General features: G+C 43.2%; 1 protein-coding gene across 1 annotated transcript in view; it reads left to right on the top strand.

Annotated features, from left to right (window-relative positions):
• Nucleotides 1-21370, top strand: part of LOC306923816 (solute carrier family 23 member 1) — a 253967-nt gene that overhangs the window by 210711 nt on the left and 21886 nt on the right. Inside the window, exon 13 of the mRNA XM_079502136.1 lies at nt 3506-3614. Within this exon, the coding sequence (XP_079358262.1) occupies nt 3506-3614 (109 nt within the window). The remainder of the gene's footprint in view (nt 1-3505; nt 3615-21370) is intronic.

Below are 21370 nucleotides of genomic sequence, written 5' to 3'. Positions count from 1 at the left end.
AAACAAATAGGAAGCCATACATATTCATAATGCTTTATGAGAATAATCACAACATGGTATGAAGCATTTTATATGTTTGAGTATTTATTAGGAGTTCTTATAACTATAATTGTAGTGTATAACACAATACAAGTATGTTTATAATGCATATTATATATTATTTCCAGCACACTCACTCCAGAGGGCCACTGTATTTCCACACTCACTCCAGAGGGCCACTTCGTCGATGTCAATCGAATGACTGAATGACTGAAATCAATAATATATCAGTATAGAGGGTATGCACATGCATAAAGTCAATGGAAAATCAAGTGGCAAAGTGAGTGGAAAAGTGAGTTTAACGCTGTTTAACGTCGTTTAAAGCAATCAAACACAGCAAGGCCAGAAAGTAGTTTTTTGCCACTCAGTAGGCGTTTCTGCTTTACTTCCGGGTATGATGATGATGTCACACGCATACCCTCTATTCCGATATTAACACCTTGGAGACGCAAGACGGAGATCACCGTCAAGTTCAAGTGCACGGTCAGTTGCCCGAGACGGAGATTGATAAAAACGACGGAGATTAATGATATCAAAACCGGTCGCATCGCTCCACAGCCTAGGAACGCTTGTTGCCCAATCCTCGGGGTTGCACAACAGTGACACGTCATCGAAAATGTTCCCAGCCTGTTTAGTTAACAACAACGAAAATAACTCGCGATCTAAATCATCCCGTCTAATTATGAAAAAAGATCCTGTGTTAGACGGCGCTCCGTGGTCCAGTCGCTAGTCGCGATAGATTTATTCTTACCTCCCGTTGTTGTCGATCGACTCTAGAGTGGTGTGGCTATTGTTAGCTGCTACACAGACATTCACAACAACTTCCGGTCCGCCGGTAAAAGTGGTCCGGGCACTATAAACGATGGGCACATTTTATTAATGGATTAAATAGGCCCGAGCCCTCAAGGTGTTAACCTGCGGTCCGTTAACTGGCAGCCCCCGGGCCCATGTTTGGCCCATGTATGGTGTGTAGTGCAGCAGGACATTGCCGGACATATACATTTAGGCATTTGATAATGGCATTAGACAACATACGTAAGTGAGTGAGCCACAGGATTGAAAACATGTGATGACTGAAAAGAGACCACATGGATGCAGCAATTCCAGGCTATGGAGGCCTGTGATGTGTCTCCTTTCATCACCCTCTCTGTCCTCCTTGTCTTGTCTCTCTACTTCCCTGTGAACAAAGCAAATACTGATCCTTCCCCCCCAAAAAAATATTTTATAGAAAAGAAGCAACGATGTTGCCTGTAGCAGTGGTTCTCAAAGTGGGGCCGGTTTGTGGTAAAATGACATTAAAAGGTTTGACAACCACTGGCCTATAGGAGTTGAACAAAAGGTTTGTTCATGTTCATTAATTATAATTCACATATAGTAGAGCTTAAAGGACAACTTTCGTTTTTTTCAAACAAGGTTCATGTTTTAGGTTGTTATTAGAGAAAGTACATTTTATAGCGATTTATTTTTTTTATTATTTACTATAGTCCTTCTAGACCCCAAGAAATTACATCTGGCCACAAAAGATCACGGGATCTACTGAATGTGTCAAACTGACATATTGAGCCTATGACACACAGTGTGGCTTCCCCCCGGTAGGCTACCCTCACATACAGTAGATCCTGTGATCTTTTGTTGCCAGATGTAATTTATTGGGGTCTAGTAGGTCTATAGTAAATAATAAAAAAATAAATCGCTATAAAATGTTGTAAAGAAATAAATATTTAGCCCCATGCTCGAATGCCCCCGCCCCCCTGTCAAAAACAGCTAAAATCCCTAAAACGAAAGAAAGCAGCAAATGAAAAAAAATGAACACCACTCATCTTTTACTTTATCTAATAACAACCTAAAACATGAACCTTGGTTGAAAAAAACTAAAGTTGTCCTTTAAGATGCCATCATTTTCAAATTAAAGTAGGCCTACCATGCAGCCATCAATACATCTCATTGTCTATTCAGACTACAGAGCCATTTATTCAGTTTTATTTTTAGATTTGGCATATGTTTTGATCATGTTATTGGTTTTTATATCTTAATTAATGCTATAGCACCTGTCTACTTATCAGAATGTCTTCCCCTTTATAAACCCAAATGTGCCCTATCTAATCTTATCTTCTTCTGCAGGCCCTACAGTACCAAAATGACCTTCCTTGTCCATGTATGTGACTCTAAACCAGGGGTTTTCAAGTTCAACTGATTATGAACCAGGGACCACCACCCTGACTAAGAAGAATCAATCAAATCAACCTAGGGAGCACTGTTGTGTTGGGAGGGGGGATATGGGCTTGGTGTTCGGGGGAAAAAAAACTTGAAATTAAATAATGACTGTTGAGGGCTTGATTTAATTTGTTAATTTGAGGTGAATTCAATTATTTAACTGAGATATACTAGTGGTCCAGAGCTAAAAATAGATTGAGCACCACCGACCTATTAGTTTCCCATGGTTGCCCTTATTCTTAACCTTCCATATTATTGAACTCATGCACGCAACGCAACTTGTGACTGAATTTATAGGCACATTTCCTAATAATGGTGACTCAAGCAGGTAATCCGGTACACTTTCCCTTGAGATTCTAACTCAATTTTCTGTGGAAGTTTTTCCTAAACTACTAACTGACGACATTGACGCGTGCGTCATCATGCTGTAGGTCACCAGGTCATTTAGTGCTAGTGTTTCTCAACTAGTGGGCCATAAAGGTGAGCGGTCAAAACAAAGATCTTCACTTTTTTCATTACTAAATGCATGGTCCGGGACCACATGCAATACATTCACGGACCACCAGGTGAAAACCCCTGCTCTAAACAGTGGAATGCTACTCATGTACAGTGCGTATGACAGATACAGCTGTGTTAGCTTATCACACTTATTTTCCTTAGCTTTTAGCAAAATATGTTTTATGTACCTTTAATGTAGATTTTTGAGTGGTTGCAACCACTCCTATAGACAGCTATGTGTGCGGCTGTGTCCCTGGCTGTGTCCAAGCACGACAATAGCGTTATAGCGTTTGTTCACCACCAAGTATCACTGTTGCACAGCCTAACACACAGACAAACACAGGCCAGGGAGGAGGGCTTGTACAGTACAGTACAGTACAGTACAGTACAGTACAGTACAGTACAGTACAGTACAGTACAGTACAGTACAGTACAGTACAGTACAGTACAGTACAGTACAGACTGTCTATTTAGTTTATGTTCTTTATTTGCCCATGTCCTACATTTTAATCGCATCCATTCAAAGAAAATGGACACAGTAAGCCATCTGTTCTGTCACTGTCAAGTTCAACCTTTCACTCAGCTTAATGACTCACTCGTTCTCTATTCTCGCTGACTCGTACATTCTCATACCTGTATTCCTCTCGCTCATTCATTACTCATGCCTCTACACCAGCCTCTCTTGCTTTTATTCTCTCCCTTATTCCCATTCACTCTCTCCCTCTCTCTCCCTCTCTCTCCCTCTGTGTTTCAGTATGTGGATCTCAATTCATCCAGAAACCTCCTCATTCTCGGTTTTTCTACGTTCAGCGGCCTTGTCCTACCGACCTGGTTTCACTCCAACCCTGGCATCATTGACACAGGTGACTAACGCACGCACGCACGCACGCATGCACGCACTCACGCACACACACACACACGGTAGGCAGATTTGGTCATCATGTCAAACAAAATTTCAATTCAGTTATATTGTTATGCAAGAACAATGACTTCTATTTAAAGATGGAGTGCCGTGATTTTTTTTCCACCCTAAAACATGATCATCAGGTCTTTTTGTTATATAAGGAGGTATAATTTGTTAAAATGTTGTTTTTATATGGGCACGCCCACCAGTTCTTTAAGTATTCCTGGTTTGCCTAGTTGTATGATAAAGGGGGGGGGGTTAGGGGAGGGGCTGATTGTGTGGTGTCACTATATTACTGTTTATTTCATTGGCCCGTTTGACTGTCAAGGGTTCAGCCTCCAGGAAGAAACCCTAAATACAAAGGGAATACATCATTGTACATAAAAACGACTCCATGACAACAACTGGAAAAATACAAAAAGTGTGGCACTCCATCTTTAAGCATGCTGACTTTCCAGGTAAAGATATAGAGCAGGGGTCCTCAATAGGCGGACCGCGGTCCACGACCGGACCGCGGACCACCTCTCTGTGGACCCTGGGCAAAAAACTTGACAAAATAAAAGTGTTCTTTGTGCCTCAACACAATACCTCTCATTTGCTGTGAATTTTTGGAGGGGAATATTTGTGAAACATTTTATTTCCATACTCTGCACCCCAGTATTGGTTGGTTGGGAGGGGATTTGATTTGTATAAGCTTGCCTTGGTGTGACTGTACTAAAAAATATAGAGCCCCGCTCTCCGCTGGCCGCTGCGTGGCCCGCGCTGTGTGGCATGGGACCGGACCTTAGTCTTTTTCAAAAATGATTAGTGGACCTTCAGCATTTCTAGTTGAGGACCCCTGATATAGAGGATATAGTAATATTTGCTTGGAATCCCCCACTGATGATGTCATTGGTAGACAGGTTTCTGAACTGTCCATAGCCCACCAAGGAGAGGATCACTTATATTGCATGTAGTTCAGTTTCCTCATCAGCAGATGAAGTACAGTGTGCCACAAGAATCATGATCCCTGCCCTGTGCCTTTACCTGATTTTACTATAGGCCACATTAAAACAGTTTAAGTGCCAGGGACGTTAAGACAAGCCCGCTTTCACTATGTACTGATTGCCAGGGACGTTAAGACGAGCAAAATATATATATATATATATATATTTCTTTTTTTTATTATTATTTTTTTTCTTTTTTTCTTTTTATCCATATTTTGAAAATTCCTCTAATCTGGTGTGCAGGTGATGACATGCACATGACATGCACAATAGAATTACATTTTCTTTCTTTTGTCCCATTGCCAAAACTAGGGCCCGCCCCCTGGCGCTGATAGAGTTAACATGCAGACAAATAAGATGGGTGGTCCAGTTACATTTCTACAGCTAAGAAATATCTAAAAAGTATTTTGTGACTCCTACTGACCTAGAGAAAGTCTCCCGCGCTTGCATTTCCTCCCATCGATTATACTGCTGCTCAACTGTATACGCTCTGGCATCAAAAAGAATAACGTATCCCATCACCAATTATTTCAGAGCGCAGCTGCCAGCTGTTAACTAATAACAGAAGAGCAGAGCAATTAAGTTGGGCTCACGCTACAGGAGTTTTAAAATCATAACCGATTTTGAAATTGTTGTTGCGACACACATGACAATCTTCACAAATGTTCCTCTCTATAATCTCAAACATGCACACACTACACGATTAGAAAATACTGGCCCCTCACACACTACACATGGATAAGTTGTTATTAGCAACGTGCCACCTCAACGACGGAGCCCGTCCAAGCGGTTGTGTGCTGTCATGTTCTTGCCATATCGACAGGCCTTTCCTCCATTGCAGCCGTTCCAACGTGCATTGGCATCCATGAAGTCCAACTCATCCACATTTGAAATCCTTAAAGAACCACTTCACCACTTTTCAACTTCTCTTCCTATAATTGGTCCTAACTAATGTTCATGATAAAATACCACCAATTTTTCCTACTCAGTCTGTAGGTGCGTTTCCATAAAGCCGTTTTTTTGCGCATTAAGGCTCTTGTGCAATATCTCCTGGATGGAAACACATCAAAGTGCGAATAAGTCTCCATTTTTCGCAAAAACACTTTTTCGCTTGGAGGTTGCGGATTTAGGCTTTTTCGAAAAAAGGGAAATGCGCAAATAGTGTATGGAAACACTTGCGGAAAAGGTTTTTAATTAGAAAGCATTGAACTCGCATTATATCGCTTTTGAACTGTTGGAAAATAAAATAAAAACCGATGGGGAGGCAGTGGAGTGAACGGTGCATGGGAGGGTGGCTAGAGGGAGAGGGAGTGATGTTGTGGATACCCAATTTACTACTACCCGACGCGTCCGATTAATAATTGTGTAGTGTGTTCAAAGATCCCCAACCCGACTCCATATGAAGTCTGAATCCTCCCGAGTTGATCGGGGCGCTCCGATCATTTTGATATCTGGATCGCTAGGCCTACTGTATGGATGCACACACACACACACACACACACACACACACACACACACACACACACACACACACACACACACACACACACACACACACACACACACACACACACACACACAGTGTAGTAGACTAAACTTTTATATAACCTAGCTGCCTGGGTCCCTGCAGGCTATTCGATTTCGATCCATGCATATGCTTCATCTATTCTTATATATTCATTGCATAAGATAAGCAACCTAAACGTGTAGGCTAAGTTATTTACAACTGTTTGCAGCTGCAATCAATCAATTTACAGTATAAACGACCAGTATGCTCCAATCGAGTCCCGCGACATGGCTACATGTGCCCCGAATATATTAAGACAAGCATTACACAACAAATCGTTCTTTGTACGTTCTTTGACTGTATAGGTGTCAACACTGTGAAAGCAGCAGATGCCCGCTGGCTTGATGTAGACTTGCTGACGGTCGGTCAGCCGCTGACCAGGGATCAGATTACAGCGCAGTATATCTGTATATGGGGTCCCATCCGAAAATTGAGAGAAATGAAATCTATATTTACCCAGGGTATCTGGGCTAAGCTCAAGAACTTGTTTCCAGCCAGGCCCTGCTCATAGAACACATTTCATCGTAGTGGTTCAATGCCTTGTTCAAGGGCACTTCAACGGTGGTAATTTTAACGTGTCGGACGGCTGATTCGAACTAGGAACCTTCCGGTATCAAGACCGCGCCGCTATCCGTTCGGCCACCGCGGCCACAATGAGACACAAGGTGCGGTTCCATTAAGCCTTTGCGAAAAAAGGAAGCGTATGTTCATTAAGTCGAAAAAAGAAAAGCGAATTGTCGGTGTTTCCATTAAACTGATAAAATGCGATAAAAAAGAGCACTCACAAGCGCATCAAATCCCTAAATCAATGGTGTGAACATGGATTAGGACTACTTTACATGAGCCTCACTTTACTGGCAAACAGTGCCAACTACTGCATATTTAATGAACTTATTTCATATGCGCATTTTATCAGTTTAATGGAAACACCGACAATTCACTTTTCTTTTTTCGACTTAATGAACATACGCTTCCTTTTTTCGCAAAGGCTTAATGGAACCGCACCTTGTGTCTCATAGGAAGGCTGTGGGCAGTTCAGAAACCCGTCCACCAGTGACATCATCGATGGTGAATCCAAGCTAATAGAAACGGCAGGCTTTATTTTCCTGAAAAGTTGCAATGCAAAAGTTGAAGCCATCGTTCTCACGATAATAAAAATCTAAATACATTTTAAAACAAATCTTGTTTAAAAATAAATCTGCCTAATGATGATGTCACTGGTGGACGGATGTCCGAACTGCCCAAAGCCCTCCTATGAGACACAGACTGAGTAGGAAAAAATGGTGGTGTTTCATCATGAACATTAGTGAGGACCAATTATAATATAATTGAAAAGTGGTGAAGTGGTCCTTTAATATTAAACGTTTGATATTGTCGGGGCAGCCCAAATGTGTCTCTGAGCAGACCAGGAGGTTAAAGATTGGATCGTTGGGCACTGTTGTACTTGGAACGATGCAAGTTGGAAATTAATTCCCCACCCAGATATTATGTCTGTGTCCCTATATGCCCATATATGGAGTTCTTTGTCAGGCATGCCCAAATATGGAGTCTATGCAGACGTCAGAATGATGGCCAGCTCCATGCAGTCTAAATCAGCCACACACTCAAATGAGAACCTTATCATGACAACTTCCATCTGCTCTCGTTTGATTCCAGAGCTGTACGGAAACGTACATCAAGCTGCTTGCCATGCCTTAAGTATTGGACTCACTAAAGTTACTTTATCACCACACATAACTTCTGGAATCCAAGGACTGCAGATGGAACAACTTGTCATGAGTGTTGTGATGGCTGATTTCCTGTGTGCATCCATCTGCATCGATTAGCTGGATGCACAACAGATGTGTAATCACACGCAGCTCCTTATCTCCGCCACGCTGAAGGCCGGGGGTGGGCGGGGACAATGTTTCTCCGCCACGCTGAAGGCCAGGGGTGGGCGGGGACAATGTTTCGCTGCCTGTGTGTGTCTGTCTGTGTGTATGAGTCTGGAGCTCGTCTTGCAAACCACTATGTCAAACTCAAGGCCCGGGGGCCAAATCAGGCCCGTGGATGAATTATCTTTGGCCCGCGGGATGATATTTAATTAGTATTAGAACTGGCCCTCTGGTATATTGCACGGACCACCATAATACTACAAGTCCGACAATTCTGCGAGTGCATTGGCACATATCACATACTATGAAATCAGTGCTTGGTGAGGATCATAGAACAGGAAACTGAGCTTAATAATAATGCATTTTCAGTTTTAAATGCATTTACTTTTTTGCTGTTTGCCTGGGACGTCCTCATGAGTCATGACTGCGGTGCCCGTGTGTTGAAACACAGTCCGGCCCTCGACCTCGACCGATTTCTTTATTTTGGCCCACTGTGTATATAGCCTCGGTCCCAGGCTCACTTAACTGCGAAAAAGAAGAGCCTGGTCACAACCTAGGACAAATAAGCTATCTAAGGCAGGACTTCCGCCGTGTAACCCCCCCCCCGGAAGTTAACGTTTTTTGACCAATCGCCGCGTTGTGTTCCCGAAAATGTATTCCCGCTGAAATGATCATTGGGTGGGGACTAGTAAACACAGCCGCACCGCGTGACGTAGTTATCTTACACGCAACACTTCCGCCACTTCCGCTGATAGTCTTTTCAGCGTAGGTCCTGCCCAGGGTGCTGTGTATATGAGTTTGACATCCCAGGTCGTCCTCAGTCGAGCCCTCCCCATCGTCGCTTCCTGTCATCGCGGTTCCCCATACATCTGGCCAGCTCGTTGGCGCTTTGCGCTCCTGCGTCTTTCTTGAGTACATCCACATACAGTATGTTAATGACCGGTGCCCGTGTGTTGGTTCCCACAGCACTAATTTGCTGGCTGGCAGCTATTGGTGTCATTGGCAGTGTCCTGCTAGTCTCATTCTCCTGGCTGTTATTTTTGAGTGGTGCAACCACTCCAAGGAACAGCAATGTCCGTGTTAACCTATGTTTGTGTGTGTGTGACTATGTTTGTGTGTGACTCATGTGTGACTCATGAGTACCAGTAGGGGCGCTGTTGTGCCAGAAACAGAGAGAGAGAGATAGTGCTGCACTGTTGCCTGCTAATGAGAGAGAGGGGGGGGGGGGGGGGGGGGGGAGTTGCACCACTCAGTTCACACGGGTGTGATTTTTTGGTTCACCCTTGGCATTCCATCATACAGATTCTTGTTGGTAACAACTCTTGCTGATGTTAACTACTGCACGCAACATTATGGTGCACCCATCTAGAAACGTCTGCAGGGTTGGCTTCAGGGTCTAGCCAGTGGCGTGCACAGATAGACACTAGGGGGTGCTAGAGCACCCCCTGCCCTTTTCCCTCTGGACAAATGTGCCCATTTGAAGAAGAAAAGAAACACATTTTCTTATTTTTTTTTACAGTGTACAGTATGTGGACCATGGTGACATTGATCAATTCTTGAAAAAAAGCTTCCAATATATTATTTAGGTCCCAAAATCTATAAATCTCACACTATTAAGGCAACCGGCCGGTTCCACACGCTGCACAAGGTGCCCTTTTTTTCACTTGAGCACCCGCCCCTCTAAATGTCTGTGCACGCCACTGGGTCTAGCATTTACTGGCGTATAGGAGAAGAGACTCCACCGTTGCGTATAGAAGAAGCTGAGTTTGATTTGATGGGGGAGGTTGGAGTTCCCTACTGGCCATGAGAGTATGGAACTGGGCCTTCATGGGGCCCTCCATGCAAGTTTTTCATTAATGTTTTTGGAATTTCTTAAATAATAAAATAAATGAAAAACGTAATTGAATAAACACGCCCCCCCCCCCGCGTATTAGCAGGACAATATCATGTCACCAGAACCAAGGACGGGTGCTTTTGATGAATCTAGAGATTGAAGTTACAATGGGTTTGTAAGGAAGGGGGCAGGGCAGCAAATTAATATACATAACATCTAAATACTGAAACAAGCAACTTAAAAACTGTCTGGGGTGTTCACATAAGCCTGCGAGTAGACGATGAAATTACAATTTTTATTTTAACAAATTAAGATAATAAAATATCCACAATAACTCTGGAGTCATGTGATTTTTGAGGGGCGTCAGCCCTTCCTATAAACAGCTATAGTGTAGATTATGTCTGAACACAAACATTAAATGCCATTGACAATGAATGGAGAATTTACATCTGATTTGTGTTTGAGCAAATCGGCTGGATATATCGGTGGCCACCCTTGGCCAATAAGGGACCACCATTCTTGATGATGATGTACGATGATTAGAGCGCAACTCACTTCACACGGGTGTGATTCTTTTTACATTCCATACCGATTGGCTAGAATTGGCTTCATGGGAAGTGCCTTATATGTTACCAAAAACATAGGCACACAATCAAATATTGAAGTGAACATGCACACATCCAAATGCTCTCGCTCTCAGACACACACACACACACACACACACACACACACACACACACACACACACACACACACACACACACACACACACACGCAAACACCCATGCACACTGACTGCAGTCTCTCTCTCTGTCTCTCTCTCTCTCTCTCTCTCTCTCTCTCTCTCTCTCTCTCTCTCTCTCTCTCTCCATTCATCACTACATTTATCACATTCCTACTGTACATTTAGTTTTTGGTGTCTGCTTTCAGCACCAAAGGTTGTGAGTTGCTTTTTATGCACCTTGATTTATTTCAAGGCCAATGAGCGTGCTCTTGCGCGTGCTTATTTGTATAGTTCTGCATGTGTGCGTGTTTGTGTGTTTGCATGCGTTCTTGAGTGAATGCATATGTGTACTCACTGTGTACATGGGTGTGTGTGCGTGTTTTATACGTGCCTGCAAGCATTGTGTATGGGCACTGGGCATGCATATTCTTGTACCGTATATGTGTTTTTAGATTAAGGTTGAGCATGGAGTCTGTTAGGGTATAAGGGTTAAGCATGTGTCTGTTAGCGCTAAGGTAATATAGGAGCTTATATAATGTAGTTACTGTACGTCAGCCTGCGTACCAGCTCAGGGTCAGATGGGTGGAGTTTGCCACGAGTGTACAAAGTAGCTCGAGAATGTTTGCTAGAGTAGTAGACCATAGTAGTATAAACACACCATTTACACAATAATCTGCGAGACAAAAACTGCAACAGTGCAGGACATTTTGACAGTCAAAACAAAACCCAAAACCATTCTCAATCGCAATTGGCACCGGCGTGACAATAGGGAGTGCTTACTTGTGGTGTTGATGCATCGTTGACAGTCACAGAGAAGCATGCAGAACAGTGAGGCAGGCAGAAATAAAAGAAATCACACCCGTGTGAAGTAAGTGGTGCAACTCTGTGTGAAGTTGGGGGGGGGGGGGGTACTGTACAGTACTGTACTGTCACTGTACTGTACTGGCACACCTGAAATCACCATATATACAGTTAATATGTGCGTGTGTGTTTGTGTGTGTGTTAGGTTGCGCACAGGTGGTGAAAAACAACCATGCTGTTTTCGTGCTCATACCCAGCCAGGCAGGCAGCCAGGCAGGCAGGCACCCACACACATACTCACTTAAAGGACCACTTCACCACTTTTCAACCTATCTTCATATAATAGGTCCTCCCTAATAATCATGATAAAATGGCACGATTTTTTCCTACTCAGTCTGTGTCTCATAGGAGGGCTGTGGGCAGTTTAGAAACCGTCTTCCAGTCACATCATCATTAGGCAGATTTTTTTTTAAACAAGATTTTTTTTTACAAAAATGTTTAGATTTCCATTATTGTGAGAACGATGGCTTCCATTTTCGCATTGCAACTTTTCAGGACTAGTAAGCCTGCAGTTTCTATTAGCTTGTATTCCCCATCGATTATGTCACTGGAAGACGGTTTCTGAACTGCCCACAGCCCTCCTATGAGACACAGACCGAGTAGAAAAAAATTGCACCATTTTTTCATGATTATTAGTGAGGACCTATTATATGAAGATAGGTTGAAAAGTGGTGAAGTGGTCCTTTAAGGAAGTGGTTTGCACCACTTAAAAACCCAAGTTGGTTGGTTTACCACTAACCCACAGTTCCTGTAAAGGGGAAACAAGTAATAAAGCCCCGCCATGATGCCACACGTCATATAAACGTTGTGGGCGCCTCGCAAATCCGCCAACATCTGAAAAGTATATCCGGACTCCAAAACAGACTGGGCACCATGAAGAATCATTGGTATATAAGGTCGTCGTAAACATTAAAGTTTATTGTATTATGCATCCTTAAAATAGAGTGTGGGCACTTCACCATTGTGAGTGACATGGAATGTGATTATACATAGCAGATCGGCTCAATCAACTCCCTTCGTCGAAGCAAATAATCCACTACTCTCACAAAGAAACAAGCTCGGTTGATAGGTTCCTGATGATGTGTGGGCGTCAATAAATGTTCCGTGTGAACGTACTGTAATGCGCTCCTCCGCTCACTTTGTGTGGACACATTTTGTCAAGCATAGGATATGAGTCATAGTCTGAGAGTCATATTCTGAAAGAATATGACATTATATTCTGAAAGAATATGACATCACATTCTTTGGAACAGTCTGCGTCATGAGAACATTCAAACACAATTACATAGTGATTAACAGCTTCTTTCTATTCATTCAAGCCCAACACTGAACATTTCTTGACACTTAATGACTTGCATGCAGTCAGAGCTCCATGTGGCTTACACTTAATTTTCCAAAGCATACATTTATTCTCAATTGTTTTACAGAGTTCCCCGGTGTCCACTTTTCCGGTTACCGACAGGGAAACAATTAAGGGATACAAGACCTCGACAAGACAGTAAATGAGTCAAATCTGTTTCTGTGACAATAACATCAACAAAATGTTTCAGTATGTTCGTGGATCATCGGACCTCTGATTATAACCATATGGGGCGGCAGTGGCTCAGGGGTAGATTGGTTCAGGGGTATAGAGCGGCTGGTATAGAGCGACCGGTTGGGAACCGTGAGGTTCCCAGTTCGATCCCAGGCTCCCTCAGAGTTAGTGTCGAAGTGTCCTTGAGCAAGACACTGAACCCCTAATTGCATCCGATGTGCAGGTTGGTGCCTTGCAAGGTTTGATTGGTTTCCTCCGCCATCGGTGTGTCAATGTTTGTGTAAATGGGTGTGTACATGGGTGAATGTAATGCACCAAAAAATATATATGTAAAGCGCTTTGGATAAAAGCACTATATAAATGCAGGCCTTTTTTGCATAAAGTTGCTGTGCGCTCACACGTGCGCGTGGGTTTTTGCACATGCATGTGTGTTTGACAGGCATAATTTATGATATTATGCCGTATGAGTTGTGATAATAATAATAATAATAATGAATTGCATTTTTATAGCGCTTTTCCAAGTGCTCAAAGCGCTTTACAATGGTTCATTCATTCATACATTGGGAGGTGAAGCGGCGAACAGTCGACGCCAGCGTCCTCACTTCCCACATTCACACACCAATGGTGGCAAGCTTACACCGACCGACTCATTGGAGGCAATGTAGGGTTCAGTGTCTTGCCCAAGGACACTTGTACATGTGGACAGGAGGAGCCGGGATTCGAACCGCCGACCCAGGGATCATTGGACGACCTGCTCTACCTCCTGAGCCACAGCCGCCATGATGTCTAACACCCATGACAGGTTGACAGCGTGCATATGATTTATGACAGGGTCCTCTCATTTAGCCATCACCAGAGTGGTCAGCTGGGGACAGTGACTTCACACACATCCTCCCGTCCTCTTGCTTCTCTCTCTCTCTCTCTCCCTCAGACAGACAGGGGAGCACCACGCTCCTTTCTCCTTTTCTGTTTGTGCTTATTAATGTATTTGGTCCTACGGAGCAGTGGTTCCCAAACCTTTTTAGCCCAAAGTCACGTGATGTCACAAGGCGTGACCATATATGGAGGTGTGATGTCATGTATTACTGTGTGGATGAAAAAAACACACCCCTTAAGACTAAACCCCACCCATCAGAGGTGTGCCTTCTAGAGGTACCTTTTGCCTGAAAGGTACCTATAGATGTCAGCGAGGAACAGACCAACAGAACTGGACTGTATATGGAGGTGTGACTAATGCACAGGAGATGTAGGTTTTCATAGTAAACACGACCTACGGTCGCAATTAAAGACAAAACCCATACATACCCCCCATGCCAAAGCTCCAGCGCTCGCCCAGCAGTCTGCTGTCACCCAGGCGGATGCGTGCACGACTATCGCTTACAATAGTCACTCATATTTGATAAAAAAAATATTAATTTGGCGGCAGTAATGTTAGCCTTTTCTTGTTCTTCATATCCGTATCTTTGTCAAACCGCCGGGATCATTTGTTTATATTTGGAACACAGTTCTTATTTGACACAATATTAAACAATTCTATGGGAATTCAGAATGGGGATGGGGGGAAGCAACCCGTGTAGGATGTGTACATTTGGTCAGACTTTGGTGGTCTATTGTTCACTCTTACAGGCTCCCTCATAAAAGAGATGTTGTGTCTAAATGGGATTTACTTGGATATAAGGGTCTAATTATAAAATACCGGCTATGATTGTCATAATAATATAAACATCAAGTAGGACTAAGGGTAAACACGTGAGAAAAATAAAAAGCCCAATAACGGAAATAAAGTCTAAACGGAAAACAAAAAGCATCATAAAGATCCCTCGGGGGGGGGGGGGGGGGGGGGGTCTAAAGTCTGCTTCTGACGGCAGTGCACGGCACACTACGGCCCTTTTTGAAACTAGCTCCTCGCCACTCGCCCTACACACTTCCACTTGGTTTGAGCATAGATATATACATAATAGAGATGGCCCTGGGATTCCCATCCCATCCAGTGCCGTCTCTATGATTTATATATCTATGCTCAAACCAAGTGGAAGTGTGTAGGGCGAGTGGCAAGGAGCTAGTTTCAAAAAGGGGGTACGTGCCTAAATACTGTGACCTGAGAGAGAGAGAGAATGTGTAGACAAGCAGACTGCCGGCCCAGTGTGCATTTACTGGAAGGTACGAGTGATGCGATCCTGACTGAGGTCATATGATGTTGTTTATTCCATGCCTGTATGTGTTTTTAATCTTCTCTGCGCCTCCGTGGATGTTTGTGGTCGATCGGTTGTGTGTGTGCGTGTGCGTGTGCGTGTGCGTGTGCGTGTGCGTGCGTGCGTGCGTGCGTGCGTGCGTGCGTGCGTGCGTGCATGCGTGCGTGCATGCGTGCGTGCGTAATGGGCTGCAGGTGTGTGTGCTTTGGCTGATTGAATGAGTGCATGATGAAGTATGATGTGAAATCAATGAACCCTTCTATAAAGACATCTCACGCAGAGTGACAGTTTTGCTGGCAGTCTGGCTTGGGAGTGCAGAGAGGAAAGCCCGCAGGAGCTAGGGAGAACCGGCCCTTTAAATCCAACCGCTGGGAGCCTGGAACCAATCGGCTCCCTGGAACAACATACACACTCAATCATCCACATCCATTCAATAAGCCAAGCACACCCGCAGCTCATCACACACACACACACACACACACACACACACACACACACACACACACACACACACACACACACACACACACACACACACACACACACACACACACACACACACACACACACACATAACTAACTACAGGCACAGTGATGATTACAACACAAACAAACATAAAATGAACACCCTGACACAACCTCAGGGTCATAACACCTCGCCCCCGAAACATTCACATAAAGTCACAGGAACGAAAAAACTAAACGAAACAACGTCTTATGCTGAATTCCATATCATATGGAAACAATCCTGGCCTTTCCCTCGTCCATTCTCTCCTGTCTCCATTGAGACACCATCTCAACCACCATTCAAATAGCTATAACCCTTTTTGGGCGGGAACCCCTTTTGGTGTTAGTATTATGTTATGCTTTAGCTATTGAAAACTAGCTACGAGCTTGTAGGTCTGCTATTTTTGAAAAATCGAAGAACGACTGACATAGAAACATAGCTTTTTCAGAAAACTGTCAGGATGAAGAAGACATTTTTTGAATCTGATCTCAGGTCAAAATGGGATAAAGTATGAAAATACAACAAAACAAAACAAAAAATACAGACAAAACGGAAAAGGATCGATATCCACAAAATACGCCAACGAAGATCCACAAACTACGTCTCCAGCTCGCAACATGTGGTTAACCCATTTTGGGCGGGAACCCCTTTTGGTGTTTTAAAGCATCATGTTATACTTTAGCTATTGAAAAATAGCAGCTCTACAAGCTCTTGTAGGTCTGCTATTTTTGATAAATCGTAAAAATGCGGCACAAATCTTTGAATATATATTCTTTCAGAGAAAGTCAGGCAAAAATCAGGCAAAAATGGGTTAATTGAATCCATTACAGAGGAAATGACTCTTTCCTGGACCCTGCAGTGCACCCGCTGCCGTTTTGACAAATTCCGGTTTTGTGCTCGTCCCCGTGGCATCGGACTGCTTACGGACGTTTAGGAGAGTTGCCATTGCTAATGGTTAGCTGTGATATACTAGTGGACGTATCTCTGATCTCCTGCTGAGGTCTAACAGTGGCCAAAAACCCCCAAACTGGATTTCATATGCACTGGCAAAGAAAGCAATAAGGTACACCCGCACACTGTGTATCTGCTCGGCACAAGAGTATTGTCTTATTTAATGAAGCAACGTTTCGGTCACTAGGGACCTTCCTCAGGCATAACACATCATTTTGACAGAGTTACTTATATACAAACATTTGAAAAAGAATCAACCAATCACAATAGACAGAGTCTAATTAGAGGAAGAGGTACAGCTTGTGATGATCCTCAATTTGCTGACATCATTTAAAGGCACAAGGACCCCAAATAACTTTTACATCATTTCAGTTACATTCTAAAAATCATTATACGAGAAAAGATGTAAAGACTAATGGTTGTACAAATACATTAGGAAATCAACATAGTCAACAATAAGAGACAAAAAGTCACTAGGTCCTGCTCTCATATGCACTGGCAAAGAAATGGCATTCAATCGTTGGGTTTCTCTCCTTTAACTGAGCTTCCAAATTGTGGCACCTTGTCATGAAAAGATACACAAGGGGTCAAATGTTTTATTTTATTTTTCATTTTCTCTCTTTTTTTTAACGGAGCCAGATCTGTCATTGTCGAGATCAGATTGCAAGGCAAGGCAAATTTCAACATTAAGGCAATGACAACATTGTTCGGTAAATGGAGAGAAAAGAGAAAAGAATAAGTTAAGCCAAAATAATGGAAATAGGGGGAAAAAATAACTAAAGCAAAAACATACGAGTAAAAGAAAAATTCAATGAAAGGCAGTAGCAAACAAAAATGTTTTTAGCTGTGATGAAAAAAAAACAAGTTCTAGGCTAGCATACTTGCAGTTTTCTGGAACTGCAGTTTGTTACAGATATGTGGTGCATAAAAACTGAACGCTGCTTCTCCACGCTTAGTTTTGATTGTAGGGATAGAAAGCAGACCTTTCCTACATTACCTGAGATGTAGGGACGGTTCATGTAGCACATATCAGGGATGTGTTTTGCCCCTAAACAAAAATATATGGACCAACGGTAGTGTTTTTAAATTGATTATTTGAGCCAGTGTAAAGATTTAAAGATGGAGTGCCACATTTTTGGTATTTTTCCAGTTTTTCATGTGTCTATGAGTGGCAGTACTTCATTAGACACCCTGGAGTCGTTTTGATGTGCAATGGTGTATTAACTTTGTATTTAAGGTTTCTTCCTGGAGGCTGAACCCTTGACAGTCAAACGGGCCAACGAAATATACAGTAATATAGTGACATCACATTATCAGCCCCTCCCCTAACCCCTCCCCCTTTATCATACAACTACAGCTGTGGGTGCGGCTTCAGTTCAGGTGGATCATCACCCATCACCACCCACCAGGCAAACCAGGAATACTTAATGAACTGGTGGGCGTGTCCACATAAAAGCATGATTTGAACAAATACTGTACACTTTTTGGAACAAGTTCTTCCTCCTTATATTATAATAATACCTGATGATCATGTTTTAGGGTGGGAAAAAATCGTGACACTCCATCTTTAAGCAGTGGAGTGCTCTACTTTCTTGGTATCAGTACGGATTCTGGCAGCAGCGTATAGTTCTGAATCAACTGCAAGTCGTCTGATTCAAGCGTTATTCATAGTCTGGATTTTCGGTGGTGAGGTGACCACCGAACTACAACATGACGTCACGAGCCACGGTGAAGAGAAAACCACCGCCACCGCCCCCAGCCCTTCTCTCTGTTTTTACTCACCCCCCATTCTGTGTTTCCTAGAACTGCAAGTATGAAAAAAATCATTAACATTGTGAAACACATCTTGATGATGTCATCAAGATGTGTTTCACAATGTTAATGATTTCTTTCAGACCTCTAGTTCTAGGAAACACAGAATGGGGGGACTTTTTTATTATTTCCACACAACAGCTCTAAGGTATATTAATGACATAGTAAAATGTTGAAAATGAGTGGACTTCAGTGTTTTGTACCATACAATTTTATGTATGGTACATAACAAAGAATGTTTGCTTTCGCCATCTTTGTTGAAGAAGAGTCTGGGCAATTATGTTTTAGTCTTACTAGAACTACTACAAGTTTCTCAATCTTATATTTAGATTTGGTCTGGTTTAATCTAGTCACCTCTGAGGTTACTGGAGGTCAAAAGCTTAAAGTGTGATTACCTTTGAGGGGATTAAGCATGTTTACCTACACCCATTGGTGTCAAGCCCATTAGTGTCAATATCAAACCATGGTCTGATTTTGAATCTAAATGGCTCTTTGTGTTTAACCCGTGAAGCCGTGATATACTTATGGTGATATTGTTAATGTAGATGTTAAAGTTCCTTTCCCCCGGACGGTTAGCTCAACCGTCTGGGCACCTAGGCTGCCAAGCCAGCCGGACGGACGGCGGCGGGTTCGTCTCCCGAGCCCGACGGCCTTCGCCGCGTGTCACTCCCCATCTCTCTCCATCCTTTGCTGTCTGTATGTATACGGTTCCCTATCAATAAAGGCATAAAAAGCCGCCCCAAAAAAACCTGTGCGTGGGCACTGGGGGCGTGCGCCCCCATTGCCCACGCTGTGGGCACTGGGGGGGCGTGTTCCCTCCTCCGCGTCATCAGTGCCCATACCCGAGGCGGGGTTGGCGAAAGGGCCTTTCTGTGTGGAGTTTGCATGTTCTCCCCGTGTCCCCTAGGGTAGGCACCCTCACAAAAACATGCAGTAATCCTGGTCTCTAAACTACAAGCATTTAACCTATAACATTGGAGATATACATATAAGAATTATAATGTGCTACTGTCTGATGCTATAGGAGTCAGGTTAGTCTGATCCTGGCCAAATGGAAAAGGTCTGCGAGTGACCAGAAGTTATTATGAAGGCAGGATAGCTTCATAGAGCCAGGGTTAATGTCAACGTAGATTACGAAATAGAATATTTTGACATTTTCTTATTATTATTTCTACTGACATAGAAACATAGCTTTTTCAGAAAACTGTCAGGATGTAGAAGACATTTTTAGAATCTGATATCAGGTCAAAATGGGTTAACCCGTGAAGCCGTGATATACTTATGGTGATATTGTTAATGTAGATGTTAAAGTTCCTTTCCCCCGGACGGTTAGCTCAACCGTCTGGGCACCTAGGCTGCCAAGCCAGCCGGACGGACGGCCGCGGGTTCGTCTCCCGAGCCCGACGGCCTTCGCCGCGTGTCACTCCCCATCTCTCTCCATCCTTTCCTGTCTGTATGTATACTGTTCCCTATCAATAAAGGCATAAAAAGCCTCCCCAAAAAACCTGTGTGTGGGCACTGGGGGGCGTGCGCCCCCATTGCCCACGCTGTGGGCACCGCGTGTTCCCTCCTCCGCGTCATCAGTGCCCATACCCGAGGCAGGGTTGGCGAAAGGGCCTTTCTGTGTGGAGTTTGCATGTTCTCCCCGTGTCCCCTAGGGTAGGTACCCTCACAAAAACATGCAGTAATCCTGGTCTCTAAACTACAAGCATTTAACCTATAACATTGGAGATATACATATAAGAATTATAATGTGCTACTGTCTGATGCTATAGGAGTCAGGTTAGTCTGATACTGGCCAAATGGAAAAAGTCTGCGAGTGACCAGAAGTTATTATGAAGGCAGGATAGCTTCATAGAGCCAGGGTTAATGTCAACGTAGATTACGAAATAGAATATTTTGACATTGTTTTATTAATAAACAAATGTTTGCATTATGTTTCGATGCAGCCATTTACCACAATTGACCGTTGGCTATATCCTCATGTCAAATTGACGACGAGATTGATAGATGCCGACGTTGCGTTGAAATGACCAAATTGCCCGCGTTTTGGTCATACACAAGTTTGATAAATGAGGGTCATTATGCTGTCAATATTCTCCGTGCACCGTGACGTACAACAGTTTTGTTAGATACAAGCATTTAACCATTGTCATGTGTGTATGCATAAAAAACATGCTAAAATATGTTTTCCAGCTTGAGAGATTAGCAGGGTTACAAAGGCTCGCATTGCACTCTGCGCACCAGCAGCCAATGTGGAATCCAAGGGTCGTAACACAAGTATTGTTTTTCATCAATTATTTTACAGAATGTAATGGAAGGGGACAGCATTCCTTACGTAAGGGCCCATTCCCCTGTTCTACTCTGTGTGTGTGTGTGTGTGTGTGTGTGTGTGTGTGTGTGTGTGTGTGTGTGTGTGTGTGTGTGTGTGTGTGTGTGTGTGTGTGTGTGTGTGTGTGTGTGTGTGTGTGTGTGTGTGTGTGTGCGTGCGTGCGTGCGTGCATGCCATTTTGATTTATATAGCACATTTAACAACAACAGGAGTTGACATAAAGTGCTTCCAGTCGATGCAGATGGATTAACAAATCAAATATACATGAATAAACAGAACGAGGAGAATGAGTCAAATGCAGGATTAAGAAACCCATTACAAAAACCTTATCACCATTTAATCATGATAATTTTATGATGCATTATACACTGTAATAATGCATTATAGTGTGATTATTTTGTTATTGTACTGTAAGCCCCTGTAAGTGGTCAGTGGGTGCTTTATAGGACCCACTGACCACCCACTGACCACTCCAACTTCACCCACTTTTCAAGTGGGTGAAGTTGGAGCATAAAATGCTCTCAAGAGTGAAATTATTGT

The sequence above is a fragment of the Electrona antarctica genome, assembly GCF_951216825.1.
Source record: "Electrona antarctica genome assembly, chromosome: 5".
In the NCBI taxonomy this organism is placed as follows: domain Eukaryota; kingdom Metazoa; phylum Chordata; class Actinopteri; order Myctophiformes; family Myctophidae; genus Electrona; species Electrona antarctica.
This window is presented reverse-complemented; position numbering and strand designations above follow the sequence as displayed.